The following is a 14,753-nucleotide window of genomic DNA, read 5'->3' as shown; positions in this document are numbered from 1 at the left end:
AAGAGGTAATGGCCGGTTCTGCAGGAGAGAAAAAGATGAATTTAACACATTAAAATAGTACTCAAAAGTAATATACTTTGCATTAATTGGAAGTTTTAAGCCTATAAAGTACTTGGGATACAGAGGCTACAAGCTTCTATAGCTTTTAATTATCTTTTGATTAATGATGAATTTAAGAAGCCAATTGTTTTAGTTTTCGACAGGCATGTGGAAATGGAGGTATAAGAAGACATAATTGGTACTTTACTAAGAAAATTGTTGACAACCTCTGTGCATTGGCAGTAACTAACATTGCCAAGCAGTACAAGTCAGATGATGAACTAACAAAGCAACATTGAATATTCAGGTAACAACCTAGGGTTAATCAATTAACAAGCATACGTTGGTGGGGAAGAAAAAGTACGTAGTTGCGTAAGGTAACGTAAGTCAACATCATTTTGCTTAATACAAGCAAACAAAATCGCATTTTTTCCTCGTTTTGTTACTCTTATTTGTCTGTGATTCTTTATTTTTTCTCTCTTCTTAACTTTAAGTTCTAATTTTCAGTTACCACTGAGATTTAATCTAAGAATTTTCAAGGGGTTAATGTTAATGTCCTTTCAAGACACTTTGTTAAATTTTTAGAAGGAAGAATAAAGACATTTGAAAAGAATGGTTTGTTCTAATCACACTTGACTAAGTATTGGATGACTTGCAGTTCTTTTTTTTTTTGTGTGTGTGTTGGTGTCTGCTCCAATTTGCGTGCAGATGTGTGTGCACAGTTGCATGCCTCTTGTCGGTCCTTGTATGTTTTTATAGAGGCAGAGGCGGACTGAGGATTTTTATGCCAGTGCTCAACCAGTGCCCCTGAAGGATTTTAATGTTCAGGGTGCCAAGTACTTTAAAATTAACCATTTTCAAGGTACATACATATACATATACAGGATTTTTGCCGAAGCTTATGGGTCCGGTGACCCTCACTATAATACATAGGTCCGCCTCTATTTAGAGGACGTGGTTACTTGGTTTAGAAATATTGTAAGATTTACCTATATGATACATATTTTTCTTGTGATGCAGATCCAAAGCCAGGTCTCAAGAAACTAACCGTTCATAAAGAGTTTGAGCAGTACTTTTCCACGCTTATGCTGTAAAAGAAACCATTCAGTTTGACAGCTGGTCTTAGTGGTTAATAATTGGTTCTACTGGCTGGTTTATATGGTTAATATTGCTATGTTGTATGTAGCCCTTGTAGTAACAAAAACAAATAAGAGAATTTTGTATTCAACTAACTTGGTGTTTAGTTGAGCAGGTGGAGGAGATTATGATGCTGTTGGAGGGGTGCAATATCAAGGTGTCACACATCTTCAGAGAGGGGAATAAACTGGCAGACCACTTAGCAAACTATGCTCTAGATGTTGGCAATATAGAGTGTTTTGACTTCTGGAATCTAGACACAAAAGGCAGGAGGGTTGTGAATGAAGATAAGATGCAATGTCCATCCTTGAGGGTAAAGGTTGCCAAAAATTAAGGAGTAAGGAGTTAAGGAAGAACAGGGGACAGGAGAGTTCATTGGATCATCATATTTGAAGCCTTAGGGAGGAGGATATGTTGAGCTCATTTTTCACTAACTATGTTTTCTTTTTTGCAGGAAAAATTATTGTTCTCATGCCTTATCGTATTATACGATTTCTTTGGGTGGTATTAGCACCTAGTGGTCATTTCCTTAGAAGGAGTTAATATGGTAAGCACAAGCATGAAGTTGAAGACATCACACAGTTGGTTTATGGTCAGTAAAGGAAGCAATACTTTCATGAAACAAAGGTCAGTAATCCAAAAAGAAGGTACTGCTGCTGGAGAGAATCAAGACAGAGTTCATCATGAGCTATACAACAGGAATGTACCAGGTTGGGAAAATAGGAATATGCTGCCCAGAAATATGCAACGCTAGTCTTTGAATATGGGACCAAAGGGAACATTATGGATCATCTTAATGCAGTCCATTTCATCAGCACTTGATACAAGGAGCCANCTGTCTTCGTTTTCTATCTCTTTGTTCAGCTCAGCATTTTCCAATTTAGTGTTACTGCTCTCTCCAATTTCTTCAGAGGCTACTGGTACGTGCAATTGAAACAAATCTTGCTTGACGGAGTAGGATACAATGAACAACCGTGGATCAGAAGTTCTAGAAAATGTTTTTCGCAGTTGTATCTTGAAGAGTTTATGAGGAAGACGCTGTCGAACATGTTCAAGAGGTAATGGCCGGTTCTGCAGGAGAGAAAAAGATGAATTTAACACATTAAAATAGTACTCAAAAGTAATATACTTTGCATTAATTGGAAGTTTTAAGCCTATAAAGTACTTGGGATACAGAGGCTACAAGCTTCTATAGCTTTTAATTATCTTTTGATTAATGATGAATTTAAGAAGCCAATTGTAATATTTAAGCGACCTAAAGGAGATGTTTTAGTTTTCAACAGGCATGTGGAAATGGAGGTATAAGCAGACATAATTGGTACTTTCCTAAGAAAATTATTGACAACCTCTGTGCATTGGCAGTAACTAACATTGCCAAGCAGTACAAGTCGGATGATGAACTAACAAAGCAACATTGAATATTCAGGTAACAACCTAGGGTTAATCAATTAACAAGTATACGTTGGTGGGGAAGAAAAAGTACGTAGTTGCGTAAGGTAACGTAAGTCAACATCATTTTGCTTAATACAAGCAAACAAAATCGCATTTTTTCCTCGTTTTGTTACTCTTCTTATCTGTGATTCTTTATTTTTCCTCTCTTCTTAACTTTAAATTCTAAATTTCAGTTATCACTGAGATTTAATCTAAGAATTTTCAAGGGGTTAATGTTAATGTCCTTTCAAGACACTTTGTTGAATTTTTAGAAGGAAGAATAAAGACATTTGAAAAGAATGGTTTGTTCTAATCACACTTGACTAAGTATTGGATGACTTGCAGTTCTTTTTTCTTTTTTTTTGTGTGTTGGTGTCTGCTCCAATTTGCGTGCAGATGTGTGTGCACAGTTGCATGCCTCTTGTCGGTCCTTTATGTTTGTATAGAGGCAGAGGCGGACTGAGGATTTTTATGTCAGTGCTCAACCAGTGTCCCCTAAAGGATTTTAGTGTTCAGGGTGCCAAGTACTTCAAAATTAACCATTTTCAAGGTATATACATATACATATACAGGATTTTTGCCGAAGCTTATGGGTCCGGTGACCCCTCACTATAATACATAGGTCCGCCTTTATTTAGAGGACGTGGTTACTTGGTTTAGAAATGTTGTAAGATTTACCTATATGATACATATTTTTCTTGTGATGCAGATCCAGAGCCAGGTCTCAAGAAACTAACCGTTGATAAAGAGTTTGAGCAGTACTTTTCCATGCTTATGCTGTAAAAGAAACCATTCAGTTTGACAGCTGGTCTTAGTGATTAATAATTGGTTCTACTGGCCGGTTTCTAGATGTTGGCAATATAGAGTGTTTTAACTTTTGGGATCTAGACACAAAAGGCAGGAGAGTTGTGAATGAAGATAAGATGCAATGTCCATCCTTGAGGGTAAAGGTTGCCAAAAATTAAGGAGTAAGGAGTTAAGGAAGAACAGGGGACAGGAGAGTTCATTGGATCATCATATTCGAAGCCTTAGGGAGGAGGATATGTTGAGCTCATTTTTCACTAACTATGTTTTCTTTTTTGCAGGAAAAGTTACTGTTCTCATGCCTTATCGTATTATACAATTTCTTTGGGTGGTATTAGCACCTAGTGTTCATTTCCTTAGAAGGAGTTAATATGGTAAGCACAAGCATGAAGTTGAAGACATCACACAGTTGGTTTATGGTCGGTAAAGGAAGCAATACTTTCATGAAACAAAGGTCAGTAATCCAGAAAGAAGGTACTGCTGCTAGAGAGAATCAAGGCAGAGTTCATCATGAGCTATACAACAGGAATGTACCAGGTTGGGACCAAAGGGAGCATTATGGATCATCTTAATGCAGTCCATTTCATCAGCACTTGATACAGGGAGCCAGGTAAAACTACACAGGAGTTGTCATTGCAGAGGAAATTGAATATGCTAGAGATCAAACATTCAATCACCATGATCAAACCTTTAGGGGGAAGAGCATGGTAATCAATTTTTTCACTAACTTTGTGTTCTTTTTTGCAGGAGACATTACTGTAACTATGCCCTATCTTTTGAGGAATTTCCAGCTGTGTACTCATTCCAATGGAAAGGAATCAAAGCTACGCATAAGCATAGTGGCAAGGAGATTTTGGAGGACATTAGGTGCTATATGGGATGCCAAAACCTTAGGGTGGAGGCTGTTTCTATTTGTCATTTGCACCTATGTTGTTGACCAGATATTGCAGTCGTAGTACCNGGAATCAAAGCTACGCATAAGCATAGTGGCAAGGAGATTTTGGAGGACATTAGGTGCGTATATGGGATGCAAACCTTAGGGTGAGGCTGTTTCTATTTGTCATTTGCACCTATGTTGTTGACCAAATATTGCAGCGTAGTAACCATCATTTGCAGCAACAAAAGAGAGACTCATATGAAGGCAATTACAAGCGAGGATTGCCCAGTTTTTTTAGCAGCAGCAGCATGCTTAGCGAGCTTCCCAGCTAGCTTTGGACCTCGCCTAGCCAGACCTGTAGCGCGGCAAAAACCAGGCGACGCAAGGGTTTTAGCCAGGTCCATCATGCTATATACCTGGCGACGTGAGGATGCCAGCTCGATCTCGCCTGCAACCTGGCGACGCCCTTGTAATGTCAAATTTAAGACTAAATGTTGTGTTGTTGTTTCTGTTGAGTTTTTTCTTTTGATATTATTTTTACCTCTATGTATGGTTCTGTTTGTCTTGAAAAACTTATCCAGTAGACCATTTAACGTGTACGTGAGGCTGCTTTAGTTGTGATTCTGAAATTCAATTATAAATAAAATATCAAATCACTTTCTTTAAGATATTTTTTCCAACTTATTTAATTAGTGGTTACATTTTATCTACAAAGGCAAACATCAAGGAATACATAATTGGAAAAAGTAAGAGCAAACTTGTTTTCACGGTATCATAATTGTAAAAAAGTTTCTCCTGCTGCCATCAACAACGTACCTTAGCTGATATTTCATAGATATCTGCGGCAGTCATATCAAGAAATTTCTCTCCTAATTCGCCTATTAATGTTGCAACAGTTGATCCACTGGCATCTGTCATTACAACCTCAAAGCGGGCCCTAATATGCAATTAATTTGCGTTATTTGATTTTCATAAAGCCAATGACTGAAGAAACTTTCTTTCTTTGAAGATGCAGAACAAATATATTTTATTAAGCTCGGACTCCAAGACGCAATACCTGGGTGTCAACATCGCACGTTGCTTGCAGCTCGCACAGTGAATAATTTTCGGCGAATGAGTTCTGTATTGCTGCCCGCAATGAGAACACAGTAATTCATAGAAATCTTGGTAGGCAGTCGGAAATGATAATTTACCTTCCACATAAAACAGGTGTTTCTATGAAAGAGGAGAATGCAAGTAGATTTATTTAGTTGTGGTAAAAATACTAAAGTTGTCTATATGTACACATATTAGCATGCGTGAAATGCACATACATGAGGTTGTGACTGGATAGCAGCAATTGGAACAATATCGTCTTGGTTTGCTGCAAGCACCAGAGACGAATCAACCTCCGTTTGCTGAGTGTATCTCATTAGTCTTGGTCGGTTGTCTTTGACCCTGTACGTGTATAGAGGCATTTCAATGGCAACAAAATGTGAGGTACATTTAAAATGACACAAAGAGGTTGTCACAGCTGACAAACTTAAAAAACATAGGAAATAACAGGAATTGGTTGCTCCAGTGACAAATTATTGTGCAGATTACACCAACAATANACTTATCTAAATAGTTTTTCATATGTTAATATATTGCACTTTATCATTCGTTCTTAAGGTTTTTTTGTCAACCAAAAATATTTCTATAGAAAGTTGTAATTGATGTAGAAGAGTAAATAAGGGAGCATTTGGATGGATGCTTTCAGCCAATGTGACACATTGGAAAATCAGGTTATTGGCTTTTGAAAAATCATCAGCAGTTTATTTCCTAGTTGATCAAATTCATCAAGATCTGTTCTGTTTAAGGGTCTCAGTGTGTGTCTATTTGTTAAAATTGCATTTGTAATTAGTGGCTTATTGTCTTTATTTATTTTCTATAAACTTGCATACATCTAGTATGTGCTTTCTTATTATTCCTCTTGTATTTCTTGGATTTTGGGATGTCTTAAATCTACTGAATCTTAAGGAGGTTCAGGGTTGGTTATCTAAAATAACGAAGGTTTCCGTGTTCTCCATAGTGTAGTTCAAACTGTTTAACCAATTCTGTGGTTATGATGTCCAGATATCGGGTTTAATGCACTCAGCATGTACTCAAAGCTGGCTTAATACTCAAAGTAACTCATATTATATATGAATCATGTTTTAGCTACAAAAATGACGCGGGCAGTAGAAGATAAGAAATATTGATCTCCCGCTTACTAATGAAGTCTTCTGGACTAAGAAGTGTCAGATGATAGCAGTCAATGTATACATTAAAAAAAGGCAGTAATGGACATATTAAAAAAACAGTGGTAAACACATTTCAGACTTCGTTGCACTTCTTTTCTCGTGAGTAGTATTGGATTTTACCAAGACCAATGTACAAAAAAAAATTGTACTAAACCATGGTAATCGCTGAAATGTTGTAGCTCAAAATGTCAGGACGAAGAGAAAGCTGTATTATGACTGAAAGCCTATACAATTTGTTTTTGGAGATCTTATGCCTTGTTCTATTTGTAGAAAGATTAAATTTGTTGAATAAAACGGTAAGGCAAGTGTCATAGATCAAACTGAAGATGCAATAAATGAGTCTGGAGAAATTTCTTCTTGCCAGCTTTAGTCGAAGAAGGTGACATTGATGAGGAGATGGCTGAGATTATAATCTCATGACATTATAACTTGTTAATTGAAGGTATCTGACCGAAGTAATCAAGTGAATAAGACGACATTGTAGCCAATTTTTTTTACAAGTAGTTGAGACAACAATAAAGTAAATAGAGTGCTAGCAGACTTACTTGGTATCCATTACGACGACTTCAGGACATTTGCTACTGTTAGCGCCAACATACTTTATGGAGCCACAATTCACCACAACGGCAACTATATCTGTTTAGTGGACGTTGCAAGTGAGTTATAATTTAGACCAATGTACACAGTGTCAAAGTGTAAGGATACAAATAAATTTTAATTGTTAGAGTATACTACGCGTTAAATAATGGTTACCAAATTTCATATTTCGTTGTTGCTCGTGCAAATATGCAAAGGGTACAGTATTCAAACTCGGCGGCGGCGGGAGCGGTGGGTCTTGTATGTTGTCATCTTTCACCTCTTCGACGACAGTGAATTTGTCAATAACCCATTCAAAACGGCTGATAGGCACTCCGTAGGGTAAAGGAACCCTCACTTTTGCAGTAGATATCAAGTAAGTGGAAAACGGGGTGAGCTTGTCTGCATACTTTTCTATGTCTTCCCCGTACAGAACAACGGCTACTTGCTCTTCCTGCAGTTTAATAGAATGATAAGTTACTCAATTACCTTTGCAGAAGTGTATCCATATAGACACATGGAGACATACAGATGCGAAATACTGAAATATTAAAATAGTAAACAAGTACAGTATGAGCAGCCGCAAACTCATGAAATACAATTGATAACTAATCTATATAGGAACTGGAATTTGTAGAGCGCTACCAAAAAAAAAGGGGTGGGAGGAAAAATATTAGTCAGTCATAAAGCGTAACTAAAATTATTTTATATCATTGACATAAAGTCAGCATCTCTCTTTGAACTAAAGAATGTGTAGTTGAACTCCCCTTTCTCAGATGTACATCTCATGCAGCAAAAGTAAAGAGAATCCACTGTATTGCACCGCAAAATATGTAAAGTAATTATATACATCTAAAACGTTTAAATGAGAGAAGAAACTGAGTCGGGATACTTTTTGTGACCACCCCAGAAATTCTAAAAGTTTTAGATACTTCTGTTATGAGGCCAAGGTGAAGCTGCCACCACTTTTAGCTACATTTCTTATGACGCCACCATCTCAAGCTTCCACCAGTTGTTTTCTCTTTTCTTCTACTTGTCAATTGGAATTTAGGGGGCAAGGGATAACTAAATGCATAGGTTCTTGAGAACATGAAAATTTGGACAAAACGATGGAAGAATAATAGTATAACCAAAGTGGTTTGTGAAATCTTGATACTGCTCGAAACAACTTTGAATGCGATTGACGATATTTTGTTCTTAGTCTCACTAATAGTTCAGTAGTAATAGTAGAGAAAGCAAGTTAATAGTTCCCTATGGACGACATCAAATAGACATGTTACGAAGTGTCGTTCGTATTCCATGCGGGTAGAGAGTTAAAAAATCTCTTGGTAAACAGAAAAATTAAAATGATGTATACATTAGTTAACTGAGAGTTGGTATTACATGGAAAATGCGTGGTGTAGCAGTCAAAAGGTTTGCAACAGGGTAGTAAATAAAATGAACTTCAAAGGATTGCAAATTAGCAGGGTGAATAATAACTTGGATACAATGTATGATTACCAAAGGACATTGACATATTAGTTACTCGTATTATTATTAGCCAATTACGTAAAACGTTTCAAGGACAATACCATGATTTCAATAATTTGACAGTTGTAAAAGTCTAAGTTTACTACGTTAGAGAAAACGTCTACATTTAATCCTTCAGCTTACTAAGTAAAAGCATATCTGATTAGTTAACACAAGGAAAACAATATGGTTTTAATAATCTGTCAATCGTGGAAGGATAAGTATGAAATGACACTCCTACAGTTCAAGGAAAGGTCTAAAGTGTTAACTTAANGTAAGTATGGAAATGACACTCCTACAGTTCAAGGAAAAGGTCGTAAAAGTGTTAACTTAACGAATGAAAATACAATCGAGAAGAGACGTTTCACGTAAGAGAGCACTTAAATTAAAAGGTAAACAAAGACCAGAAGTACTCACCTATTCCAGCCAGCAAGCAGAGACACTAAAAGGAACAGAGCAGTAAGCCAGAAAACCCAAAGCAGAACAGAAGCTCTTGCAGATATTATTAGCGTCACCCCTAATCGGATATCCATCCAAATACAGGTGTTACACATCTGGAGAAACAGCTGACAACAGCAGAAGCAAGAACTGGTTTGTCTTCCACGTCGATGGAAAAGGCGCATATCAAAGAGCGGGCAAACTGAAAAGACTGCTACAGAAAATACAAACTGAGCAGAGTGACAAATATACCCCGACTTTTGATCCAAAAAAAGGGACCTAACTGTAAATCGGAAGCAGGAAGACGAAGAGTCCAACCTGAAGTTGAAGACGATTCTTCTGCTGGATGAAATCCCGAAATTACCCTTTTGGACAGCAAGCAGGACGACGAACAAGCCCTTAACTCCCACTTCTAAATAGTAGTATATCTCGGTCCTTTTTTGGGAACAAATTGGTCTTTTTGATGCTCTTATTATTTGGGTTATTAAAAAACATATATTAAACTACAAAGTACTCCAAGTTATTTGCCCTTCCTTTTAATGAAATTTATTACTTTACCAAAAAAATACAAAGCAGAGGCGCACGTTACACATGGAATAGCTAACGTACGCCTACTCCGATGATCCGCCGAAAACGACGCAACGACATAAACCTGGATGTAGACATGAAGGTGAGCTCAGAAAACAGAATGGTTATGCCGGAATCTGGAGTTCCCCAAACCCTAGAACCGCCTCAATATGTTCACTAGATGCAAGGAATGGGGAGTACTCCCACAATTTTGCAAGCTCCGACGAAAGAGGAACCAGTGAAGGTGAAAGAAGCTCAAAAACCAGAAGAGGCAGATGCGAACTTGGAAGCACGAAAACTTACCTTCTCAGTCGAGTCGCATGAGGCAAAGATTACCCTAGCAGATGTGGTACGAGGAAATCGATCCATACATCAGGGTTCGAAACTTGAGTACTACCCGCCGGTTATGAAAGAAGGGATAAAAGTGGTCTGACTCAATCAAATTGAAGTAGAAGAGGAAATCAGAAAGTGGAAATCAAGCTTGATTGGGTATGTATTAGGTGGGTCGCCGACATTTAAGGACATGCTGAAATTCGTCTATGGAGTTTGGCAATTTGTGGACACACCACAGGTATACCTTCATGATGATGGATATTTTATATTCCGCTTCCTGAATGATGAATATAAGAGGAAGGTGTTAGAGTATGGGCCTTATACTTTCAACAATCGACCTATGATCCTAAAACAATGGGAGGCAGTGTTTGATATTAGAAAAGAAACTAATCGAATTGTTCCTACTTGGGTAACGCTACCTGGGCTGCCAATTCAATACTGGGCAACTGAAAATTTGGGCAGAATAATATGCACTGATAAACTGACTGCACAAGGGGACAGAATCTCATATGCTAGAATACTGGTGGACATAGATATCTCTCAGCCTCTCCCTGAGCATATACTAATTGAGGATGAGAAAGGGGGACTCAAAGAGCAGCAGCTGGAATATGAGTGGAAGCCTGCCTATTGTCAGGATTGTCTACAAATAGGACATACGACTGGAAAATGCAACAAGGAACAAGAGAATGAAGCTCTACATGAGAAGGGTGAAGAGCAAAACCGGAGAAGAAGAAGACAAGGACAGAAAAAACAGCAAACAACCCAATGGAAAGTGAAAGACAATAAGACTCAACCACCAAAACAGGAACAACAAAAGGTAGAAATCCCTAAGCAGACTGAGGAACAAATGAACAATGATGAACAGGGCAGAATAGTGAAGGGGAAAATAAGAATGGTGAATCAAGAAGATGAATGGAAGGAAGATGATGAAGAAGTAGAAAGGTTGCTAAGCAAAAACAAATTCAGCTCATTGAGAATTCAACCAAAAGAGAATTCCAAAAGTTTGGAAAGGGACACTAGCACCTCTGATATGTTACCCCCATGATAGTCTGTTCATGGAACATCAGAGGGCTAAATAAGCCCTTTAAGCAGAAGGAACTCAAGGCCTTCCTGCTTAAGAATAAAGTGTCCATAATAGGATGCCTTGAGACAAAAGTGAAAGAGAATAAAGTAGCTAAAGTGAAAAGGAAATTTGAAGGAGATGGACAATCTATGCCAATTATACTGTAGCTCCTAAAGGGAGGATTTGGGTGCTGGGGAAAGATCATATAGTAGAAGTCCAGGTGGTTATGGCAAGTCATCAGATGGTCCATTGTATTGTGAAAGAAAGATGTTCTGATTTCTCATGTGAATTGACCTTTGTCTGTGGCTACAATACTAATGCAGAGAGGAAAGAAATGTGGAACCAGTTAAGAAGACTTCACAACAACATAAAAGACCCATGGTTAGTGATGGGAGATTTTAACACAATTCTATCAGTCACTGATAGAATAAATGGAAACCTTGTAAATCAAACAAAAGTGCAGGACTTTCAAAATTGCATAACTGATTTGGGCTTAGGACAGCTGAACAGGAAGGGGTGGCAATGGTCTTGGTGCAATAAACGAGATGAAATAGATAGAATCTATAGTAACATTGATTGGGTGTTTGGGAATCCTCAATGGTTCATGCTCCATAGTGAGATTGAAGCTTACTATGATTGCCCTGGAGTTTCAGACCACACACCAATTATTATTAGCACATACAAAACCAAGCAAAGGCTGCCCAAACCAATTAGATTATTTAATGCCATCCTAAACTAGAAAGAATTTACAAAAGTAGTACAACAGGTATGTGGACAGAAGATAGAGGGGTATGCTAGGTACTCAGTGTGGAGAAAATTAAAGATGATTGAGTAGAATGCAGAACACATGAACAGAGAGTTATCATCCTTGGATAGGAAGCTGAACCTTATGAGAGCTGAACTAGAAGAGGTACAGCTGCAGATGGGAACTGGCTTATTCAAGGGTCAGTTAATCACCAAGGAAAAAGAACTACTACAATATATAGAAAAATGGGAAGGTATTCGGGAGCAGGTCTTAAGGCAAAAGTCTAGGGCCACTTGGATCCAAGCTGGGGATTCAAATTCAAAGTTCTTTCATGCCCAAATAAAAGCTAGGCAAGCTCGAATTCTAGGGTCTATATGTAATGATCAAGGTATCAGGTTGACTGAACCAAAGCTGGTGGAAAAAGAGTTTGTTCAATTTTTTCAGAAGCTATTGGGAACCAGTGCAGATGAACTACCTTGTCTTGATATCAACATTTCTAAGCTTGGTCCTTGCTTAACTAAAGAACAACAAATGGTGATGCTGAAACAGATTACAAGGGAAGACATTGCTCAGGTAGTTAAAGAACTACCAAATGATAAAGCCCCGGGCATTGATGGATACACAGCTGAATTCTTTAAGCACTATTGGGAGGAAATTGGTACAGAAATTACAGAGGCAGTATTGGAATTCTTTGCAAGTGGGAAATTATTAAGGAGTATCAACTGCACAACAGTTAACTTGGTGCCTAAAGTAGCAAGTCCTACCTATGTAAAAGAGTACAGACCAATTGCATGTTGCACTACCTTGTACAAGGTGATAGCTAAAATCCTCACAGAGAAGCTGAAAACAGTAGTAGATTATGTGGTAGGACCTGCACAGTCTGCATTTATTGAAGGGAGGAACATATTGGATAATATAATACTGGCACATGAATTAGTCAGAGGTTACACATAAAAAGGTGTAACCCCAGATGCTTAATCAAGATAGACATAAGGAAGGCATATGACTCAGTAGAATGGCCATTCCTAAGAATGATTCTGTTAGAATATGGTCTGCCAGTAAAGATAGTAGAACTAATAATGGAATGTGTTACAAGTGTGAGTTATTCCTTGCTTCTCAATGGGGGTTTGACAGCCAAGTTCCAGGCAAGAAAGGGATTGAGACAAAGGGATCCTATGTCCCCCTACTTGTTTGTTTTAGTTATGGAATACCTAAATAGAAGCTTGAAGACTCTTGATCAGATTCCAGACTTTAACTACCATCCAAGATGTGCCAAACTCAAAATAATACATATTTGTTTTGCAGATGATTTGATTATGTGTTGCAGAGCTGATAGAGTATCAATACAGTTAATGCTAAAGGCATTCCATCACTTCTCTGAAGTATCTGGGCTGCAGGCAAATATGGAGAAAAGTTCTTTTTATGTGGCAGGAGTAACTGAGGAGTTCAAGAACTTGATACTTTCTGAAATGCATTTTACATTAGGAGAATTCCCATTCAAGTACTTGGGAGTACCACTGTCAACAAAGAAGTTAACAATAGCTCAATGTATGCCACTGGTAGAAAAAATCACAGCAAGAATCAAGTGCTGGACCACCAAGTTTCTATCATATAGTGGCAGACTGCAAGTGATCAAAAGTGTACTATTCGAAATGCAAACATATTGGGCACAGGTATTCCTAATTCCAAAGAAGATAATTCACATGGTTACTATTGCTTGTAGGACATTCCTCTGGACAGGAAGCACTGAGATTTCAAAAAGATCCCTGGTAGCATGGGAGAAACTTTGTATGCCAGGTTCAGCTGGAGGGTTAGGGATACTGGACTTTTACTCTTGGAATAAGGCTGCATTGTGCAAGATACTATGGGCCATCAGTACAAAAAAGGACATACTTTGGGTGAAATGGATCCATAATTTTTATATTAAGAATAGGAATATCAGCACAATGGCAACACCAAAGCAAGCATGTTGGATTGTCAGGAAAGTGTTTGATACAAGAGAATGGTTCGAGGCTATAAGTGCAACAGGAGACATCAATGAATTCTGGAAACAAGGGAAGTTTAGCATCAAAACAATGTATACAGCATCAAGACCTCAATATCACAAAGTCACTTGGAAGAATCTTATGTTGGGAGACACCACCATACCTAGGCATCGATTCATTCTATGGCTAGCTCTCAACCACAGGTTGGCAACAGTGGATAGATTGGCAAAATGGAAGATTGATGTGCCAAATGAATGTGTATTATGTACTAGCCAGAAAGAAGAGACGCTGGATCACCTTTTCTTTGAATGTGTTTATACTAAATCCATATGGACAGCATTGCTAGGATGGTTGAAAGAAAAACATAGCGTTGGAAGCTGGGAACTGGAATTAAAATGGCTGACTAAGAGGACAAAAAGCAGCAGACCACGAGCTCAAGTCATCACATTTCTTTTTGCAGCAACAGTATACTACACATGGATGGAGAGGAACAACAGAAGATTTCAGAATCAGTTTGTTACATATGCAGATAGAGTTCGAGAAATAGCCTTGCAGCTGCATATCAAAGGCCAGAACAGGAGCAAATGGAAAGCAGTACTAGAACAGTTGAATAGATATCCTAGCGGGAACAGTGTATAAATCAGGGAGAGAATAGGAAAGTACATAACTATAGTTATGAGAATAGAAAATCTGTAAAGGATCTAGCTCTAGAGTCCCATGGGCTAGCGGATGTAAATATTTCCATTGGTTAAATACAAGTTTAATTTGACCCAAAAAAAAAATACAAAGTACTCCAAGGTACACTTCTCAAGAAGTTATCTATTTGTCCTTTTGTAGTATTACTGACCTCTCCTTTACCAATGCAAATCTTCAATTATATATAGTAATGACAAAGCAGTATATTTGTGCCAACTTTTATTTATCCAACCCATAAAGAGCAACTCTTCTTTTTGATTAATATAAGAGAAATAAAGAAAAAAGAAGC

At 37.8% G+C, this 14,753-nt stretch overlaps 1 protein-coding gene across 1 annotated transcript; it reads left to right on the top strand.

The window, feature by feature from the left end:
• Window positions 12,863-14,407, top strand: LOC109233241. The gene has a single exon (XM_019399050.1). The coding sequence runs from the start codon at window positions 12,863-12,865 to the stop codon at window positions 14,405-14,407; it is 1,545 nt and encodes a 514-aa protein (XP_019254595.1).

Source organism: Nicotiana attenuata, chromosome 1 (genome assembly GCF_001879085.1).
Source record: "Nicotiana attenuata strain UT chromosome 1, NIATTr2, whole genome shotgun sequence".
Classification (NCBI taxonomy): domain Eukaryota; kingdom Viridiplantae; phylum Streptophyta; class Magnoliopsida; order Solanales; family Solanaceae; genus Nicotiana; species Nicotiana attenuata.
Note: the sequence above shows the minus strand (reverse complement) of the source record. Positions and strands in the feature narration are given on the sequence as shown.

Coding starts and splice junctions, on each gene's coding strand:
- LOC109233241 (XM_019399050.1), top strand. CDS start 12,863: ATGGAATGTGTTACAAGTGTGAGTTATTCCTTGCTTCTCAATGGGGGT.